Consider the following 20905-nt stretch of genomic DNA (forward strand, 5'->3'; position numbering starts at 1 on the left):
TAAAAAAGTGACCCTGAAGTTCAAAATAGCATGCAGAGTTCTAAGAAAATTTGATATAATATACTCAACAGTGAGATGTGTATTGATTATGTCACTGGACTTCAAGGAATAAAATAATATTCTTCAGGCATAAATAAAAAAATTGCATTATTTACCACTTATGAGAGGATACTGGCATTATACAGTCTCAAGTACAATAAAACAGTGTCTGTAAAATTCTGTATGAAATAAAGCGTGACTTAAGAATTATAAGCAATCATGATGCAATCAATATAAAGAGCACAGACATTCACAGACATGAACAGGTTTTGGTAATATAACTCTAGTGAGTTCTATTTAAAAAGGTAATACCATAAAATCCAAGCATTTACAAGATGAAATTAAATTACTCAGAAATAGAGAAACTATGATAAAAGGCTTGGTGAGATCAATGACCACATTTAAATGTACAATAAATTATTATGATGATTGTACATATTATGAATATAGAACAAAGTATACCTGTATCAGAGATCTCCAGAACCACCATCAGTCCGGATAATTTTCTGGAAGGACTCATAGAACCCACAAGCTGTTACATTCATGGTTATGGTTTATTATAGTAAATGTTGCAGAGTAAAGTCAGCAAATGGAAAAGGCACATGGGCGAAGTCTGGAGGAAACAAGGCACGAGATTATAAGAGTCCTTTCCTAGTTGAGTTCAACAGGATGCACTTAACTTCTCCAGCAGTCGTGTATGACTACACATATAAAATGTTGCCAACCAGGAATGCTCCCTAAACCTAGAGTCCAGGGACTTCATCGGGGGATCAGTCACATAGGCATACAGGGCTTGTGTGGCTGATTTCAGTGACTAATGCTCCAGACCCCCAAAGGGAAGGCAGGTATTCACCATAAATTACAGTGTTTGTGTAAACTGTCTAAACCAATGGGTACCATGTGACTTCAGACGCTAGCCGTGCAAAGGACTCTTATCAGTCAAAACATTTCAAGAGCTCAATCACAGGAGCTAGTGAAGGCCCAGTCATGAAACCTGGCCCTTTTTGGGAATGTAAGAGTTCAAATAACCCAGATCTTTTGTGCTAACCTACTGATATACAACATGTAATAAAAAAAATAACAAAATAACAAAAATTCAGTGATAAAAGACAAAATGGGAGAGAGTAATATCTCACTTTTCATAGAAAGAATGTAATCTTTACTGGCTAAATTTGAAGCACAGTTCAAAATAATGAACCGATCTTTTCACGTTTTTAACATTGTATAAATTTTAGCAAGTTCTCTTAGGAGATAAGACTTCTTGTAAAAATTTTATTTGAAATTTCTTTTTTGATTTAATTTGAAAAATTAAAGTCAACTTAAAATAACACAATAACACATATAGAGTATTTCCCAGCTTTTAAAGTGTTCCTATTTATTTATCCTTTTATTTGCATATATGCTTAGAAAAATACCTGGAAATATGCAACCCTATAGTTAATGACGGTTATTTCTTGATGGTGTGATATGGAATGTTTTACATTTTTATTTTATATACTGGGGGTGCCAAATAAATGTATACACATGACTTGTATTCATCTTTTGTTATCAGTATATATTGAGTGTTACAATTTTAATACAGTTTTTTCCTTTCTTAAAATATGTAGGGCCGGCTAAGTGGCTCAGTTGGTTAAGAGTTAGCTTAAGAGCACAAGCTCTGAGCAACAGGGCCACCAGTTCGATTCCCACATGGGCCAGTGACACTATACCCGAGCTGAGCTGCCACTGAGCTGCCAACAGGTGGCAGGATGGTTCAGCTGGTGAGAGCACGTGCTCCTAACAAGACTGCCTGTTCGATGGTGGGCTACACCCACCCACAACTAAGACTGAACTCAGCACCTTGAGCTGAGCTGCCACACGGATGCCTCAGTGGATAGAGCATGCGTTCTTAACAACAAGGCTGACAGTTCAACTCCCACATGGGATGGTGGCTATACCCACCCGCAACTAAGACTGAACTTGGCACCTTGAGCTGAGCTGCCACCCAGATAGCTCAGTGGATAGATCGTAACACAGCACCTCGAGCTTAGAGGCCGTTAGCTGCAAATGGGCAGCCAGATGGTGACTGGTGCCCTCCACAGCTAAGACTGAAGAACAACAACTTGGCTGGTCCCCCTCTCCAATTTCCCAACACTGTTCCCCTCCCCCAATTCCCCAATTTTTTTTTAAATGTGTATACACTTTTTTGGCACCCTTTTTATATCTACATCTCTTAGATTTTTTTAAATAGTAAGTTCATGCTATTTAAAAAATTTATTAATGTGATTTTTCTTTTGAAAAAGGGAAGGAAGGAATGAAAGACAGAAAATCATGACTCTGAGACTAGTTTCACATGGGAATAGTGCTCTTATTTTAAAAGAAGGTCAAGCATTGTGTATATAAGAGAAATGCACAGAAATAAAGTAAATACTATCACTTTCTTTCTCCCTGGATTGTTTCTCTTAACACAAGAATTTCATAGAAAACTTTTTCCATACTAACTTCTATCACATTATTTAATATTTCAGTGCTACCCCTCCTTCCTTTCTTGAGAGGGGCCTTGGAATTGCAGTGGGAGTGTAGCTTTTCCCCTTACTGGCCAGAAGATAGGATGTAGAGAGAAACTACCGATCATTGAGGTTGAAGAACAATCATAGGATAGGTAAACAATCAGACAATAAAAAAAATTGCGGGCTGGCCAAGTGTTGCATAGGTTAAGAGTTGGCTTGGGACAGCAGCTCTGAGCAGCAGGGCCTTGGTTCAGATCCCACATTAGGGCCAGTGACACTGCACCCTCTATAGCTAAGAAGGTGAACAATAGCTTGACTTGGAGCTGGGCTGCCGTGAGTCACCAGCAACGGTGTAGTTCGGCAGTGGGGCTGGCCGGCAGCGTGTGTGAGCTACTGTGAGCAGTGTCCAATGGCTGGCGAGTGACTGCCTCACCCGGGAAGAGCGCAATGATAATACCAACATGGGCCAGTAAAGCGCCATCCTCCACAACTAGACTGAAGCACAAAAGGACAGCAACTTGGCTTTCCCTTCCCTGATTCCATAACACTGTTCCCCTCCCCCAATTCCCCAATAAAATCTTAAAAAAAAAAGAAAAGAAAAATCATTGCTAAAATGTGTTTTTAAATGTCACAATGATTAAATAATATTAATAATTTATACTCCTCTAGAAACAGAAATGGGTCTACTATGACAAATACAAATATATGTCACTTGGGGCTAAGAAAATTTTTATGGAGAAAGATATGTGAGACATTTGTAATAACCAAAATAGGGGAACTCTGGAATGGCTGGCTGAGGAGCTTAGCAGACCCTCTCCCCAGTAAAACAAGAATTTAACTGATGAAAAGTATTAAAACACACACACACACACACACACACACACACACACACTTGAAATCTCTGAACATTGTCCTCAGGACATACAACAAGGGAGAAACATTTATTAAGAGATCTTCTAAATCTCACTAAGAAAAGTGAGAGCTATGGCATTGAAGCCACAACCTTCTTCCATCTCCTACCCGGCTCCTGCCCCTTGTAATGGAAGCTTCGTTTCAAGTAGATATGGCCAAAAGGCAGGAGTCCCCTCTCTTGCCACTTACCCTAGGGCTACAGTTTTACCCCAAAAAGAGCAAGTCGCTATCAACTCACCCCAGTTTCATGTCGCAGAAGCAGTATTCCTGGTAGACACAGCCAAGATTATGGCTTGCTTCTCCCACCCAGTCCCCATCCACAGGGCAGAAGCTCTATCTCAGGTATAGCATGTCAAGAATATTGGGGTGTTTAGTACCCTGGTCCTAGCTAACCCATGTATTTCATGTTGGAAGGGAAAGCTCAGAAGACCAGATCCTACCATCTTCTCCCAGTACTCACTTATAAAGTGGGAGTGTCACTCAGGGAGAAGCAGGCCACTGTTTCTGCACCAGGCTGGGGTGCTGTGTCACAGCTATTCTGCCGAGGGGTTAGTACAAGCTGTAAGGATGGAAAACTCTGAGTAGACACAGGCTGTAAGGATGGAGAACTCGACAACTCTGCCTGAAGTGACTATTTGGAACAGAGCTTAGAGAAGTTCATGGCTAAAGGGCTTTTGGACTCAATGGAGACCTTGGTGACTAGCAATTTTGAGATGGCAGGTAGCTCTATAATACTAGCAGCAATGAGCAAAATATCAAACCAGCCAGATGTTTAACAGAGAAGCTCATGGAAAGAGAAAGCTGTGAAGGGCAATTCTGGGAGCACACTCACCCCCAGGGGTCTGAATAGTTGTGCACATTTGCGAGGCGACACTCACTCAGGGCTAATTAACGTAGGACATGGGAGAGATTTGAAAGCATTCCCGAGTCACACATATCCATCAGCAAGGTGAGGTGCCTTATTGGCTCAAGGGGCTTAAGCACACTGTTTCCGCAAATACTGACTGGACAATAAGCTACTTTTATGCAGAATATATTCCTAGGCCACCAGGCTTAAAAATATAACCACATTCAGCCTTGGTGGCCTGGGAGACTGGGCATATTCCCAAGACTACAACTGCTCAGGAGTGACAGGTGAGCCAAATTCCAAGTGCTAGTCTCTGGCTGAACATGAGACAAAATCTTAAACTCCCCGAACTGTCAAAAGCAGTCCTCAAGTCACACACATCCCGTAGATAAAGGGTAAAAATTAACTGCCTGAGGGGACTTAAGTATAATATTTGACCAGGAAATGGCTTATACTGACTCAGGAACACCACCTAGGAAGTCAGGCTAAAACAGGAAAAAAAAAAAAAAACCTGATCAGGGACATCAGAGCCTGGATACTGCTGGAAAAATATGCCACAGAATCAGTTCAGCCAACTCATTAGACAAATCAACAAATGAACAACCAACCAATAAGAACTAGCCCTGGTGATGGTGGTAGTGGGAAGCAGTACTCAGACTTGCTATAATCTGTTATCTAAAATGTCCAGTTTTCAACAAAAAATTGTGAAACATGCAAAGAATCAAGAAAGTGTGACCCATATAAGAGAATAAATACAGACAATAAAATAAATGACGTTGTGGGAGCCCAGTTGTTGGATTTAATTGACAAAGACTACACAGAAACTATTATAAATGTGTTAAAAATAATACTAAAAAACTATGCTTAAAGAGTTAAAAGAAAATAAGACAACAATGACTCATCAAACAGACTATAAAGAGATAAAAATTTATATATATATATATGTAGATATCTATATCTATCTCTATATCTCTATATCTATATCTATATCTAAATCCAAAATTTCCATTGGGAGATTATAAATTTTGGAGTTGAAAAGTGCAATAACCTAAAACAAAAATTCACTAGAGGGGCTCAATAATAGATTTGCATTGGCAGAAGGAGGAATCTGCAATCTTGAACATACATCATTAGAGATTATACAATCTGAATAGGGGGAAAAATGAATAAAGATAAATGAACAGAGTGCCAGAGAAATGTGGGGCACCAGTAAATGTACCAACATGTGTATGATGGGAGTACTAGAAGGAAAGGAGAGAAAAGGACGGAAAAAATATTCAAAGAATTAATGACAGAAAATTTCCAAATTTGATGAAAAACACTAATGTACACATCAAAGGAGCTCGATGGCTTCTAAGTAGGATGAATACAAAGAGATATACATCCAGACTCATTATAATAAAAATGTTGAAAGCCAAAGACAACAAGAAAATCTTGAAAGCAGCAAGAGAAAAAATAACTCCTCATATACAAAGGCACCAAAATAAGATTAACAGCTGATGTCTCTTCAGAAACAATGGAGGCCAAAGGCAGTGTGACACAACATTCAAAGTGCTGAAGGAAATATAACTGCCAACCAAAAATCCTATATCCAACAAAGCTATCTTCCAAAAGTGATGGCGAAATAGACAGTTTTAGGTAAACAAACACAGAATTCATTGCTACTATACCTGCCTAATAAGAGCTATTAAACAAAGTTCTTTAAGCTAAAAGGAAGTGACAGCAGACAGTGACTTGAATCAACATGAAAACACAGCTCCAGTAAAGGTAATTATGTAGGTAATGATAAAACACAGTGTAGAGCTGGCCAAGTGGCACATTGGTTAGGAGTTGGCTTGGGATGCCAGCTCTGAGCAGCGGGGTCCCGGTTCAGATTCCACATGAGGGCCAGTGACACTGCATCCTCTGCAGCTGGGATGGTGAACAACAGCTTGACCTGGATCTGGGCTGCCTTGGGTTGCCCACAATGGCGTCGGCTGCGGTGGGGCTGGCCGGAAGTGGACATGAGCTTTTGTGAGCTGCCGTGGGCTGCTGTGAGTGGCCATCCAATGGTCGGCGAGTGAGTGCCTCTCCCGAGAGGAGCACAATAATGATGCCAACATGGACCAGAGGGGTGACGTCCTCCACTGCTAGACTGAGGAACAAAGGAACAGCAACTTGTCTGTTCCCCTCCCCCAATTCCCCAATAAAATCTTAAAAAAATATACAGTGTAATTACACATTTATTTTTCTTTCTTCTCTTAGCTAATTTAAAAGCAATTGTGTAAAATGATATCAATAAAATGATATTGTTGGACTTATAACAGCATTATAATGTATTTGACAATAAAACACAAGGGAATTAAGATATTTTGGAGAAAGAAAATGACAGTAGATGATAACTTGAATCCACAAGAAGAAATGGAGACAGAAATGGTAAATGACAAACTTAATTTAAAAAAAAGAAATTATAAATGTATTTGAGCTCGCCTTTCTTTTTGTCACTCCTTAAGAAGACTTGTTTTATAAAGCAGTCATTATAACAATGCATTGTTGAGTTTTTAACATATATAGACATAATGTGGATGACAATAATAACAGAAACACGAAGGAAGGGAAGAGAGCTGTATAAAAGTAAAGTTTCTATATCTTGCTGTAATTAAGTTAGTATAAATATGAAATAGATTCTCATAAACTAAGATGTACATTGTAAGCCCTGGTGTAACTGCTAAGAAAGTAGCCCAAATATACTCAAGAATTATTAAAGGAATTAAAATAGTATGTTAGAAAATATTCACTTGATACAAAAGGGGGTAGTAAAAGAGGAAAGGAGGAACAAAACGGGAGAACCAATTAAGAACCATTGTGTGAGCATCCTGTGATGTGGTCTCTCAATATTCAACAATCCAATAGGATTTAGATTGATTAACTTTCTTTTTTTAGGCTAATTTTTTTCTCACATTAGTATTGTATTCATGGTACTCCTTGTGTTTGAAATATTTTAAGCAAATTAATATGAATCCTGGAACAGATTTTGTTTTGGCTGATTCCTGTATCAAATTTTCTACTTTATCACCCTCCCCTTAAGAATATTAGATTATTAATAGAACACAGTGACAGAAATATGCACAAAAATACACACTGAGATCCACACTTTATTTTGTACTGTTGGCTGTTTAAATACATACTCGCCAGATATTTATTCTCTGAGACTACCAACATTGACATAAAGATGCATTCATTTATATACATGTTCTGGCACTACACATATCCAGAGGGATAAAAGTGGCCCTTAATTTTGGAATGTATTAAAGTTCAGTGCATCGGAACACTCATTTCATGGCTCAATGAATACCCTAATGTCTCTTAAAAAGGAGTGTACATATGTGTGGATCTGTATAGTAGAAGGTACATAATAATGATTAATGGTGCTCATAATTACATGAATACACAGAGCATTGTGCATATTTATATATAACAATATAGTATTTAGAAATATGTATTATCTATGTTTATATAATTTTATATGTCCATAAATAATACACTTTAAATAATGGCGTATATGTATATGTGCATTTGCACATGCCAATATATACAAGAACATCCCACTCTATCTACCATGAAGCATTATAGATGGGTTTTGGGTGTTTAGGAAACATGGGTGTGCTCCTAGCATAGTTCTCTGACAGTTTGGCAGAACAGTTAAGTATACAGCCATGAGAGTCAGACTGCCTGTGTTCTGCCAGCTCTGCCATTTGTTAATCGTGTGACCTGGTATCTATAAAACATAATAATAACATTGTCTTTTTCACGGTGCTCCTGTGAGGATTAAATGTCTTCTGAATGCATGTAAAGTCCTAGACAGCACCAGGCAAATAGTAAGTGCTCAATAAATTTTAGCTATCGTTATTGATCTTCTTGTGATTCTGTTCTTTCAGGGAATAAAACAGGTTTTATTTTTCACATCTGGAGTATGTGTTAAATTTAGATTATGCTTCCCATCTAAGAACAGAGCATCATAATGTCTTTCATCATGATGGTACCTGCAAATGTCGCACCTTTATTTGTGATACTCTTAGATTATAATGTACAGCTAGCTATTAGCACATCATGGTTATTACCCAGGTGATGGCTGCCTCCCAGGAATTAGCAGGTGTATTTATTTTCCTTTCATGGACTTTTGTGTGTTATGTAAATAGGGTGGGCGTATGATGATGACACAGACTATTTTGAAAACCTTCCATGGGGTCTGCCTGGTCTCTTCCTGTTCTGATTCCATTTATACATGAAGGCAGAAGATGTTGGTTTCTTGTTCACAGTTATGTCCTGACCACCCAGAAGAGCACCTGGTACACAGTATCACAAATGAATGCATCACAGTAGCTCATAATCTAAAACCACGCTCTTAATTCCCAATGTCTACCCAAGTCCATTGATTGTATTCCAGTCTCAAACTACCTTTATAACTGTGTATCAGAATATATTAGATGCTTCTGTTAAATTGAATAGCTTGTTATTACCTGAGCATCTGCCTTCTTTCTTTCTTTTATGTGCAAAAAGGTGTTATTTTATCGACCTCTAAATCTAATACCATCACTTCTTTCATTATAACCCCAACCACTCTACTAAGACCAGCTTAGGCTCTACCCATCTACTCTTCCTACCTGCATGCCACTGTCTTTATTGGTATATCTTTCTGGTGTCATTTAATGGTTTTATATTCTGGTACAGTAATTTGTGCATGCCATGTCTCTCTTCAGAACAGGGACCTTGTCTGTTAACTCTTTTGTACCCTCCATAGTGCGTGTAGGCAGGTAACTCCTATTTGATGACAGCACATATTTAATAATATTCCCTGACACCTACTCAGTGTCAGAGACTGAGCCCAGCAACAGGTTGACTTCATAAGAATGTGAGTGACATTCTCTTCCTGTGTTCTCTAAAAATATCTGCTAAATGAATGAATAAGCAAACGCACATTTGGAGCAGTGTAATGTTGGACTTGGGCCTGGACATACTGGGTTAAACTCCAGGCCGTTTGACCTTGGGATGGTAGCATCCCCCTCTCAGAGCCTTGGCTTCCTGTTTGAAAGTAGGAATAATAGACCCACATTGTAGCATTAAATGAAATAACTTATTGGGTGGGAGGTGACTTGTCACCAAAGTGCTTAGATTGAAGAAGGTATCAAATAAAAGTGAGTTTATTTCCTCCTCTAGAAGTGCAATTTGAATAAAAGTAAAATGACTGGCTCTCGAGGGTATCAATAGCTTTCTTGGTTATAGCTCCAACTCTGTCTGTCTTCTCTGAATGGGCCAAGCAAGCTCTTACGATGCCTGGCCACCAGGGATGTTACAGGGCCAGGCTGCACGCCTGCTCTTTCCTCCTAGATGCTCTCTGGTAAATTATCTATTTGTTTGCTGTGGTGGTTATAAACTGCTGCACTCCTCCTATCCTTCATGAACTACTTACAGGAGTCTAAGTTTTGTTTATGTACTTTCATTTTATCTACAGCATATGGAATTACATTTACTACTCTTTGTGGGAGTACTTTGCTTTTGCAAAATTCCTTCCCATTTATTATTTCCTTTGGTATCCATGACAAATCGGTGAGCCTAGTAGGGTGGGGACCAGTGCTATCATACGCCTTTTGCACATGAGGAAGTAGAACCTCAGTGTTTCAGTGGTCTGCCGAAGTTCCCATAGCTTAAAAGTAGCAGTGGAGTTCTAGCAAATGTGGTGCCCTCTGCATTCTACTCTACTTACGCTGGAAGCAAAGGGAAACTGGTGTCGTTCAGCCTAACGATCTCCTCCATTCTCCTTTGCAGAGGCATCCATCTTGAGCTATGATGGCAGCATGTACATGAAGGTCATCATGCCCATGGTCATGCACACGGAGGCAGAGGACGTGTCCTTCCGCTTCATGTCCCAGCGAGCTTATGGGCTGCTGGTGGCCACCACCTCCAGGGACTCTGCTGACACTCTGCGTTTGGAGCTGGATGGGGGACGAGTCAAGCTCATGGTTAACTTAGGTATCGTATGAAGTACCCTCTGCCATTCTGTTTGGGCTTGTCTTCCCTTTCTTTTCTGATTTTCATTGGTTTGATTGAATTCTTTGTTTGTTTCTTGAAAGTTAGCTGCTCACCTCTTGTTTAATAGACCGAGGATAAAAGCCAACAGCAACAAACACCTTCTCCTTGTTTATGCATGAGGTTTTGATGTCGATTTCTGGTTTCTGACAGTGGTGGTTTTTTATTTTTAATTTATTATCTTTATTTTTATTTATTTATTTTTTTTACTGGATTATTTGTTTTCTAAGTTTCCTTTCTTGGTTTTTTGGAACTGTTTAGCTTTGTGTAAAACACGCTACTTTGGTCCATCTTTTGATCAGTCACATTTTCATTAAGTCCAGCTCCTTGGTCACCACTCAAAACAGTCAAAACTGAGGTCATAAATAGGGCAGGAAATAGAGGCCAAATGGAAGAGTGGGGTTGAGGAGACCTAAGCTATGTAAGTAGGATGAGAAATGCATTGTTTCTGGCTTCACAATGACTATGCAAGTGGAGAATCTGGGTGGCCTTGCTGACATGGTGTCTTCTTATACTCTCTCCTAGTGGGGAGCACAAGTCAAATTGTTTCTGTTGTCCTGTTGGAGAAATAAGAGATACTTCTATAAGTTTGGAGTCTCTGATATGTGAAAGGAGAATGTATCTACTGATACGTATCCCTCTTTTCCTTCCTGACATTCTTACGCACCATTCAGTAGTCCTTTTTATAAAGATTGTTATGTCACACTGTTACTCGCCAGTTACTCTGATCTCCTCATATAATACATATCTATTTTTTATTAGTGAAAAATTATGACAATATCCAATCTGTAGCTTTATTGGGAGAGGATCTGTTCTTGTGCTGTAATTACCTATAACAGATAATTTGGAAATTCCCCGGCTTGTGGCCTCACATCCTCTCCTGCTTCTACCTTCTTGACTGGATTCTAATTGATCTTCTGTGGAGAATGGGGGCCCCATGGTTTACAGAAGAAAAAAACCAAAACCCTCTATTTCTGCTGATTCTACTCAGCAGAAAGTCAATGCCCTGTGTTGACAGGATTAGTGATAGAGCTGAGTCTAAACTTTCTGAGCTTATGGATTTTGGGGAATATGTAGAATGTGTTTGGGTACAGAGCTCCTTTGTAAAGATTTCAGTGGAATGGCTTTTCATGGGCATGGAGAAGACATGATGGACAAATGTCTTAGATGCAAGACCACATAAGACCCTAGATGGCCTGGTGGGAAGATGGAGTTTTGAAGTCATACCAGTCTTATCTGCTGTCAGGTCAACTGGTCACACTTGGAAAATACCTATCCTACAATCTTAAAAATCTCTAGGACACGGAGGACTGTTTTGAGCAGTGGCTTGTTTCGTTATGTCTTCCTTTTCTTCCAATTTGCAGCTTTTATAACAGTATTCCCTTTTCCTTGTTCAACATCATTTGGTTTCTGTTGTCAGCGTATCTCTTGGTTTTTCTTTTGTTTGTGTACGTGTGTGTTTGGTTCTTTTGTTTTGTTTTTCGTTTTTCTCTTTTGCTGGATATTTGTCGTGTTCTTGAGTTTCCAGTCCTCCCCACCATCAGCCATGGTAAATCAAAAGATGGTATTCAACCCTTCAAAGGCCCAAAGCCTGCGGCCCGCATAGCAAACAGCCCTGAGAACAGAGCGTACTGAGCAGCCTGCAGGGGCTGGCATACCTCTGCCCCTCTCACCTTCCCTTCCCTACACCGTCCTCCCCACCTTCAACAAACCCACAACAGAGCCTGTTACCCAAAACCAACAACCAGTAGCAGATTGCCTACTTCTCTGAAAAACAGTAGAAGAAATTTTTTAAAAATCAATACAAACAAACAAACAAACAAAAAAGAGACCAAACATAATCTCTTTTAGCTAATAGCTAAATAGCTCACAGAATAAGATGGAGAAAAAAAATTAACTCTGTAGCTATCTCAAAGTAAGAGAGAGCCTTAGATATAAGAATGATTCAGCCCCATGCTGTTCTGGGGAATTACGCTCTATCTTTAAACAGACAATTTTTTAAAAAAATGTTGTTTTGTAAAGATTAGAAAGCCAACTATGGTGGGTCTCACATCTTAGAAAGAAAAATGGGGGATGGGGGTGTGAGTGGATAGAAAGAGACAGATTCTCTTTCTCTCCCACACACACACACACACACACACACACACACACACACACACACAATTAGTCATAGATCCCATGTGCATTCCTAGAAGCATTATTTTTCTATTTTAAACTCTAGCTAAAATCTGGGAGATGTGCTTTTCAAAAAGACTTTGCTTTTGCCTATTGGCTCCTTTGGCACACGATCAAGTTGAACTCCTCATAAATAGAGGCATATTTCTCAAGAAAGAGATAGTCCTCGCCTAGAGAGTATTGTGCTTCTACCGAAGAAATTGTGACTTCTTCTTTTCTCTGAGGGAAATGGTTCACCACAATTACTGGTTTGAATTTATTTAACTTTCTTTCAAACCTGCTGACTTTAAATTCCTAGTACTTGTGTAAGCACAGCTCTTCATATTCATGCTTTGTTTGAAGGTTCGCCTTCTAACCCCTCCCCAAAATATACCCCTTTATAAATGTTTGTTCTCCTTGTCATAAGTTCCTATTACCCTTTTCATGGTTATGGAAGAAAACATCTCCATTCCCCAAGAGCTAATTGCAAATGATCATTTTGTTCCCTTGTGCCATTTAAATCGTGTCTCTTTTCTAGCATAGGCACAAATGATTTTACAATTTATTTAAAAATTGGTCACACATATAAGCTCATGATATAAAAATCTAGTATATCTTTCTCTGATGTAGTGTATCTCCTAAATGTCAAGGAGACTAGATTTTCTGAGGCCTTGTTGTCTGCAGATAGCCAGCTGTGGTAACAACAGGCATGAGAAGTGTCCTGAAATACACAGCACATTTTAAAAAGTCATTAGCTATTGATCAATCACATTTTGATCTCTTAAAGAGATATAATAATTATATTTTATTGCTACAGTATATTTCAAGATTTAAAAATACCTTGTCTATTTTAATTTCACCATAACTTTGTGAGATAAGTCAAGAAAGCATTTTTATGCTTAGTTTTATAGATAGGAAACAAAGAAATATATATATATATATATATATATATATATATATACACATTGCTTTTTAAAGCTCACATAAAAAGTTGGTAGCAGAGCTGGGACTAGAACCCATGTTTCTGAATTGCTAGATCAGCATGAGGAATCTGTTACCTCCACAGATCAATATGATCAATCAATGATGCGACAGCCTATTGACTTTTGTCTGCTTTCATGAGAGTCACCTTTTAAACATGCACAGAGAGAATCTCCTTTTTTCTTAGTGCCTGGCTTGAATTGAGCTAAACTGCAAAAAGTTTAGCTTTTTGTGCAGCCTCATTTGTAGCCCTTAAGAACCCTCAGCAGAGTGCTCCAAACCCTTCTTCAATGGTGGAGGCTCCTAGGGAGTGTCATGCAGTTTGGTTAATTGCACTCAAATTCTCCAGATGTTCTTTCTCTGGAAACTTGGGCTTGCTGACTATGGTTTATTGTACGCATCATTGAAGACACACAACTCCTAGAAACATTCATGTCTTCCATGTTCAACCCAAAGCTCTCAATCTGGAAAATAATCATGTATCTTCATTTACTAAAATGAAACAAAAAACCCTAAATCAAACAAAATGAATAACACACACACACACACACGCACGCAGATACCCCTCAAAGACCACGCCAAGGCAGAGCGGGAGGCAACTTTGGCTGCTACTGAAGAAAGATCTAAAGGAAATTGCCTTCCCAAGCTAATTTCCCTGATTCATTAAAAAATACAGCCTTGCTATCAACACCACCCTTGGGGTAGATTTTTCTCCTTGAACCACTTATTCTTTAGATAAAGTAACAAAATAATTCTTCACTTCTCGACTTAAAATAACCAACTATCTGCCACCTTGAAAGCTCCAAGTCCTCACATTGGTTTAAAGATACCATTCAGTTCATGGGACCATTTGCGTGAAGCCAGAGGTTGAGCCCAACCCGACTCCTCTCCCTAGACCAAGCTGTCTGAGAGTCAGATGCTCAGCTACACAGAAACCCAAGGAGAGTACCACTCCTTGTTTACCATTCTGGGGTTTGTCGCTTTAGGCCCACTCTCTCTCTTTCCTTCTCTTTTTAACATGACCGTGCACCTGTTTCACTTCTCCCTTTAGTACATCAGGAAGGGGCATTTCTCTGGCTTTGGGTGATGGTCGGTGCCACCAGTCGCTGAAGACCCCTCTTCCTCCCTACCTGCCCTCCCCGTTTCCAGTCCTTACCAGGGGCATGGCCTCCTCTGCCTGGTGATCGTACCAGTTGCTCCAGGGCTGTTTGCTCCCACTTTTCTGTTGCGGTTGACGACACATGACAAACCTAACCGCACGAAACCAAACCCAGATTTTTCGCAAGAGATGTTCTTCTGGGGAACAAATAAGCTTCCCGCCTCCTTCCTCAGAATGACTGGGTGTTATAAATTGCTCCTGTCTGGATTTCACATAGTTTCATTCTGTCCCATTCTTTGCCACTGGTTCCTTTTTAACTTGCTCACTTAATGTGGTTTACTTTGGGAAATTCAAACGGTGGCATTATCCTTGACAAGTCCCCTAAAACGATTGGGTCAGCCTTATGCAGGAGAAGAGCACCCTTTCTGCCTGTATGTTTTCCTGTAACTTTCTTCCTCTCCTTGATCATTATACTTCTACATTTTAAACAAATTCATATTGGAATTCCCACCATCATAAACCAAACTTAAGTGCAAGTGGGTAGTTTAGTCACAATTAACCTGAGACCCTTCTGTAACCATTCTGCCCAATCCCCTACTAATACCCATGGACTCTGCTCAAGAACTTGTATGATGGGTGTCCATGACTATAAACAGATATTAATAAAAGGATAGATTTCTGGCACAGAATACCTTGTATGGTTACCAGCACTGGAAAAATAACTGCCCTTTCTTCCCTCTCTTTTCCATTAAAAAAAATGAAAGCAAATAATTTTTTCTCCTCAAGATGCAGAATCACGGAGTGAAATAGGTAGGATGTCAAAGGGGCCCCAGGCCTTCTCCCCATGTACCTGTCTCGCCTTCTCCTTGAATGCTGTAGGCACCTGATTTAGCCTGAGCATTTGGGCAGGAAGACGGAGGTGGGCTTCATGAGTGGGTCGGTATGGGAGCCTTTGACGCAATAGCAGAGAACACAGCCGATCGTAATAACATCCTTCAATTTTTTCTACCCTACACCCGACCCCACCTCTCTAAAATCTGGGATGGGTGTTTGTGCGGTTAGCTGTTTGCAAGTGGCCATTTTATGACAGGGAATGATGAGGTGGTGTTAACCCTTTCCTTACCTCTAAGGATAATGGCAAGTCTGCCTATGCAAATTTCTATAACATTTGGGGCCGACCTAAAGAGAGGGTGGAGGGAGTCTTTTTTAGAAAAAGAGAAAGGGTTAAATACTGCACTGAGAAACTCCATGGGCAGATTTTCTAAAAAAATATGATACAAAGTGTCAGACTGGTGATATGTCTTTGGAATACTAATACAAACAATTGTGTTGATGCTAAAGATACATTTTAAGAAAATCAACTATAGGAGGAAATAGAATATAACTTGCATTTGATTGGAAAATTTTTGAATAATTTTCCAAGTTTAACAAAATTTATATTTCAAAGTCCAGGTTTAAAATGCTGTATATAAATGAATAGATTTTGGGGGACAAAAGAAGCATACTCGGTGTCTATTGTGGATATATATGTATACCAGTATATATCTCTATACATATGTGTATATATGTGTGTGTGTATATATATATGTATCCAACTTTACCAAGTAATATACTGTACATATACACCCACCCTTAAACTTGTACGTACTGTATATATATAAAATGGCCACATTTCTTGCGTGTGTCTGTCCCCGGAAGGGTGGACTGATTGTTTTTGGATGTCTGCAGCTGTTACCTTGAAGGATGCAATTTCATCTTTCATTTATTTTTCCCCATCTAGACTGTATCAGGATAAACTGTAACTCCAGTAAGTTTTCCCTCAAGTTTCATTTTGTTCTTTAAAAAAAGCAAAGAAAAACTGACTTTATTTTGTTTACTGTTTTATGAGCTGTTTTTGATTTGAATTATTTTATGTTTTGACTATGGAGTTGGGTGGAACTGGGGTTGACAAGATGAAGGGTCTGGGGTGATGGTAAGGGGCTGGGGTGTGGTTTCTGAATCGGGCAGGTCCTCTCTTCTTTCCTTGCATTTGCTCTATATGCAGAAAAGGAGGAAAGGGCACCTGAATAATGAAACAATTTGGAAGTTAATTGACATGGTAATTTGTTGTTTGGGGGAAATGACTTTGGGGGATGTGGGAGACACAAATAACCTTAGAGCAACCGGAATGCACTTCTCCACTACCAACGCTTCAGCAAATAAAAGCAAAGTTCGTGACCTAGAAGGTGGCTGCCAACTCTGACATTTCTTTCCTGGGATTTATTACTGTAGGGCTTTTTGCTTTTTTGTTTTTGTTTTTAGGAGGGTGGGCAAAGCACTGCTCTTGGGGATCATGAAACATTTTAACCAAAGACTTTGAGACACATTCTGGCTCTCCAGAAAGAAGAATTGCAGCCTTTTATTTTTACTTTATCCTGCTCAAATAATTTGGTTCTTGAAGAAGGGTCTTAATAAGATGCAGGCTGAATACCACTCATATATTTCTTCCTCTGCCTCAGAAATGAGCATTAACTGGAGTCCATTAGTAGGGGAATAGGAAGAGGAAGGAAGGGTGGGTGAGAGGGAAAGAATAACCTAGATGATAAAAGGAAGAAAGGAAGACATATGCTTTAGGTTCTATAGCATATAATATTAGTTAAGTTAACTAACTAACTAACTAACTAGCTAGGATAATTAGAAAGATTGGCTGTAACAAACAATCTCAAAATTTCAATGACTCGCCAAAAGAAGGGTTTATTTCTTATTTAGGCAGTGTCCAATGCCAATTGCGCACCTGTCCTAACAGCTTTCTTCAAAGTAGTAATTTAGGGATCTAGGATTCCTCATGAGTTGGTCTACCACCTTGGAGATCGTCACTTCCAGCTGTATCCACAGGGAAGTAAAAAAGAGTTTGGATGGTTATACAGTATGTTTTATTGCCTTGTCTGGAAGTGACATACATCACTTCTGCCATATTTTATTTGTCAGACATGACTCCATCCTAAATGCAAAGGAAGTTGGGAAATGTAGTCTTCCTGTGGACCCAGGAAGGGAAAATTGGATTGGTTGAGCATCTAACACACATAAGTCTCAGCATTATCTCTGCCATTTTTGCTTCTTTCTTTGCTAGGTAGGGTCTTTCTGTAGAAACAAATGCAGAAGAGGAAATAATACAACTTTTATGTTTCATTTAGTTATTTATTCCATCAATTTAAATATTTTACAGGTGTTAGCTAGTTTAACCTTTCTTGGGAGATATATTATTAGTGTGACAAACTAATAAACCTAAATTCACTTTCTTGGCAAATGTTTTATATAATTTAACAACAACAAAAGAAATGTATAAAATCTATATAAACAATCACTTCCTAAAGTGGAGTGTGTTATGCTTGTTTTGGCATCACTTTCAATTAAATTAAGCAATGTCCTGTTTTACTGTGTTTAAACATTTCTAATTAGCCAGACATTTCTCATGGTATTTAGATCATTAAAAGCCTAATTGAAACATCCTTTTTCTCCAAAGACTGGAGTTTTCTCTGTCTATAAGCAGCCTTATTGAGGTATGGTTTTCATACCACAAAAATTATCTATTATAAGCCTATAATTCAGTGATTTTTATTAAATTTATAGATTTGTCCAAACATTGCCATAATCACATTTTAGAACATTTTCATTCACCCCCCCACCCCTCAAATTTCCCTTATGTCCAGTCAATCTCCTGTTACTACCTTAGCCCTGAACAACTATTGACCTGCCTTTGTCTCTATAAAATTGCCTTTTCTGGACATTTCATACAAATAGATTCATTATAGTATTTAGTCATCTGTGTCTGGCTTGTTAAAAACATTTTATTGCACATCTATGGAAAACTTTCTCTTTTCTTTCTGTATTAGTTTCCAGAAGGATATAAGATGGAAGGGGAGGATGGAAGGTGGAAAATCTCATCCAAAATTGAATCTCATGTCTGGCTTCAGAGACTTACTTGCAGAACAGAGAACTGAGGGAATTGTTTGATCAAGATACTAGGACTTGCTTTTTGTGCTCTATCCACACTTTATCTTGCAATTAAGTCTATATATTCCATCTGACCAGCCATGAAAAGTCATCATAAAACAAGTTCCAGAATTCTTTCTCCTGGGAAGATAGTGACTCTTCTCCAGGACACAGATGCCAGCAGGTTTTCTAAACCTGATAAAAGATTTTCTATTTGGAGCCACCAAATCAGCACTGAGAGGAAATAACGTGTCAGCAAAGATGTGTCCCCAACTTTGATCAGAGTATAGGAAAAGTATAACTGGTTTTAATTCGATATTTTGGTAAGGAGGCAAGATTAGATTTTGGAAATCAATTTGGAATTCTCAGGATAAACCTTTAGCATTCTAAGGAAGTTAATTTTGGTGAGAGCATTAGAAAAAGAATACATAGTGCCCACTGAGTAAACAGTAGTTGAATAGAAACAAAACAAAACAAAGCATGAGTCCTTTAAACTAATCTAAGACCCTTAGCGCTGAGGTATGTAGAAGTGTACCCAGGGTCATGTAGAGTCACAAAGTAAATGTGATACATTTTAAATTGTTGATTTGGAGAAAAGCTTGAAACCAAAGCGACATATGCAGAAAATGAAAATATACATGAATCTTATTTAATTTGTGAAACTTATTCTTATGTTTTAAGAAGAAACATAAGATTTCATAGACATACTTTTTTGTATTGTGTATCGCCTCTATTTTATCACTGGCCCTATTGGCACTTGGGTGGAAAAGTTTGAGAAGATTATGTAACTAAATTAAGAGAGAAAAAAGGGACACCTCTTTTCAAGGACTTGTTCTCAGAGTTCATAGTTCAACCTGTTGTAGAATCTCAAGCTATTTCTGTAATAGGTGTGCAGATCCTCCCTCTTGTTCAATTTTTCATTGTGAGAGTACAAGAAATAAGATGGATCTGCAGCCTGAGTCTGAGAGGGAGAAGGTTTTTCTTGTTCCCCTCAGCTTTGTCTCCAACAGTCATTTTAATAGAAGTCATAGGGTATAATAGCTCACATTTCAAAACAAAGCTTCTTTTTTCCCTTGAAGGGACATACTGAATTAAACTTTAACCAAGTTTGAATAGAAGTTCATGAACCTTTCCAGTAATTCTTTTTGGCATACCTGTCTTCTAGATAGCCAGTTAGGTAAAATACCGAAAGACATCATCTATTTTTTTTTATTCCCTGTTCATCTGCGACAAAATGTTGTTTGTTCAGGGAAATGGCTATTTCCAAGGGTTGCGTGACACTGTTTTTAATGGAGAGAAAAGCATGTAAAAGAAGGATGATCTTCCAGCGTACAGGGGAAGCAGCTGACCATGATAGAGGGCAGCGACTTTGAGACAAAAGCCTCTTCCTTTTGGCATCGTTGGTCAGCCCTTCTGTTAGTGATTGTGGCCCAGCTCTGTGCCAAGGGCTCCTAAGAACAGGAACAGTTTTCGAAGCAGCTTCTCTGCCTTTCTACCTTTCTTCACTTCTCTTTTCAATACTCTGTCTTTCTCCACAATATCCATGATACACTTATCATTATTCCAGATCTTACCACCCCTGGATCCCAAATCCTCCAAGAGCACCACACCATACATGCTTCTCTGGCTGGTATCATGAAACATATTAGAGAGTGTGCAAATTGGGCTCTTTGGTGGAATCATGATATGGCCGAATTTGATTCATCTTGCAGGAATCTTTAGACATATGTAATAACGAAATTTCCAGCTTAGGAATTTTAAATTGCAAAAGAGCGACAGAGTTGGCAGTCATCACGGTGACGTGAACTCCAGGGTGACCTGGAACCTACTAACGAAAACAGGGCTGCTTTCTGGAGGATTTCTGGAGGAAGTCCCCTGTTCCTGTGGTTCCAGCTCCACAAAGTGGACAGTAACCTAAGAGGCCTGCAGTACTGGAAACAGGTATGAACTTCCTGTTGGTCACATGGGTGTTTGCTGAAAGGAAAGTCTGTAAAACGGTTTGTTGTCTTTGACCTTGTCTGACCGTGACTTTGCTGTGTGATTTCCTAGACCCTACTTTATTCTGTCCCTGTCAAGCCATGTGCAGTATGGCCTGATTGAATATAGCAAACTCATGTTAATTAAATATGAACATAGCATGAATAAATATAGTGAACATATATTAATGAATATCAATTTCCCCCATTTTTTTCCATCTTTTCCTCCTCTCAAAGGCTAATTCCTGTGTGTGACCATTTTTGCAATCTTTCCCCCAAAAAGGTGTATGTGTCACATGGAAATCATGAGTTTGTGTATATGCCTGATTATTGAGGGATATGTAGAAGCCCCCACCCTGATTTACTTTGA

General features: G+C 39.0%; 1 protein-coding gene across 27 annotated transcripts in view; it reads left to right on the plus strand.

The window, feature by feature from the left end:
* Nucleotides 1-20905, plus strand: part of NRXN3 (neurexin 3) — a 1587373-nt gene that overhangs the window by 588898 nt on the left and 977570 nt on the right. For 21 of the 27 annotated variants that reach the window (XM_019646239.1, XM_019646240.1, XM_019646221.1 and 18 more), the window contains 2 exons: nucleotides 10093-10296; nucleotides 16368-16394. In XM_019646239.1, coding sequence (XP_019501784.1) covers nucleotides 10093-10296; nucleotides 16368-16394 — 231 coding nt within the window. The remainder of the gene's footprint in view (nucleotides 1-10092; nucleotides 10297-16367; nucleotides 16395-20905) is intronic. The other 6 variants (XM_019646226.1, XM_019646232.1, XM_019646230.1 and 3 more) reach the window with 1 other exon arrangement.

This window comes from Hipposideros armiger, unplaced genomic scaffold (assembly GCF_001890085.2).
Source record: "Hipposideros armiger isolate ML-2016 unplaced genomic scaffold, ASM189008v1 scaffold_99, whole genome shotgun sequence".
NCBI classification, from domain to species: Eukaryota; Metazoa; Chordata; class Mammalia; order Chiroptera; family Hipposideridae; genus Hipposideros; species Hipposideros armiger.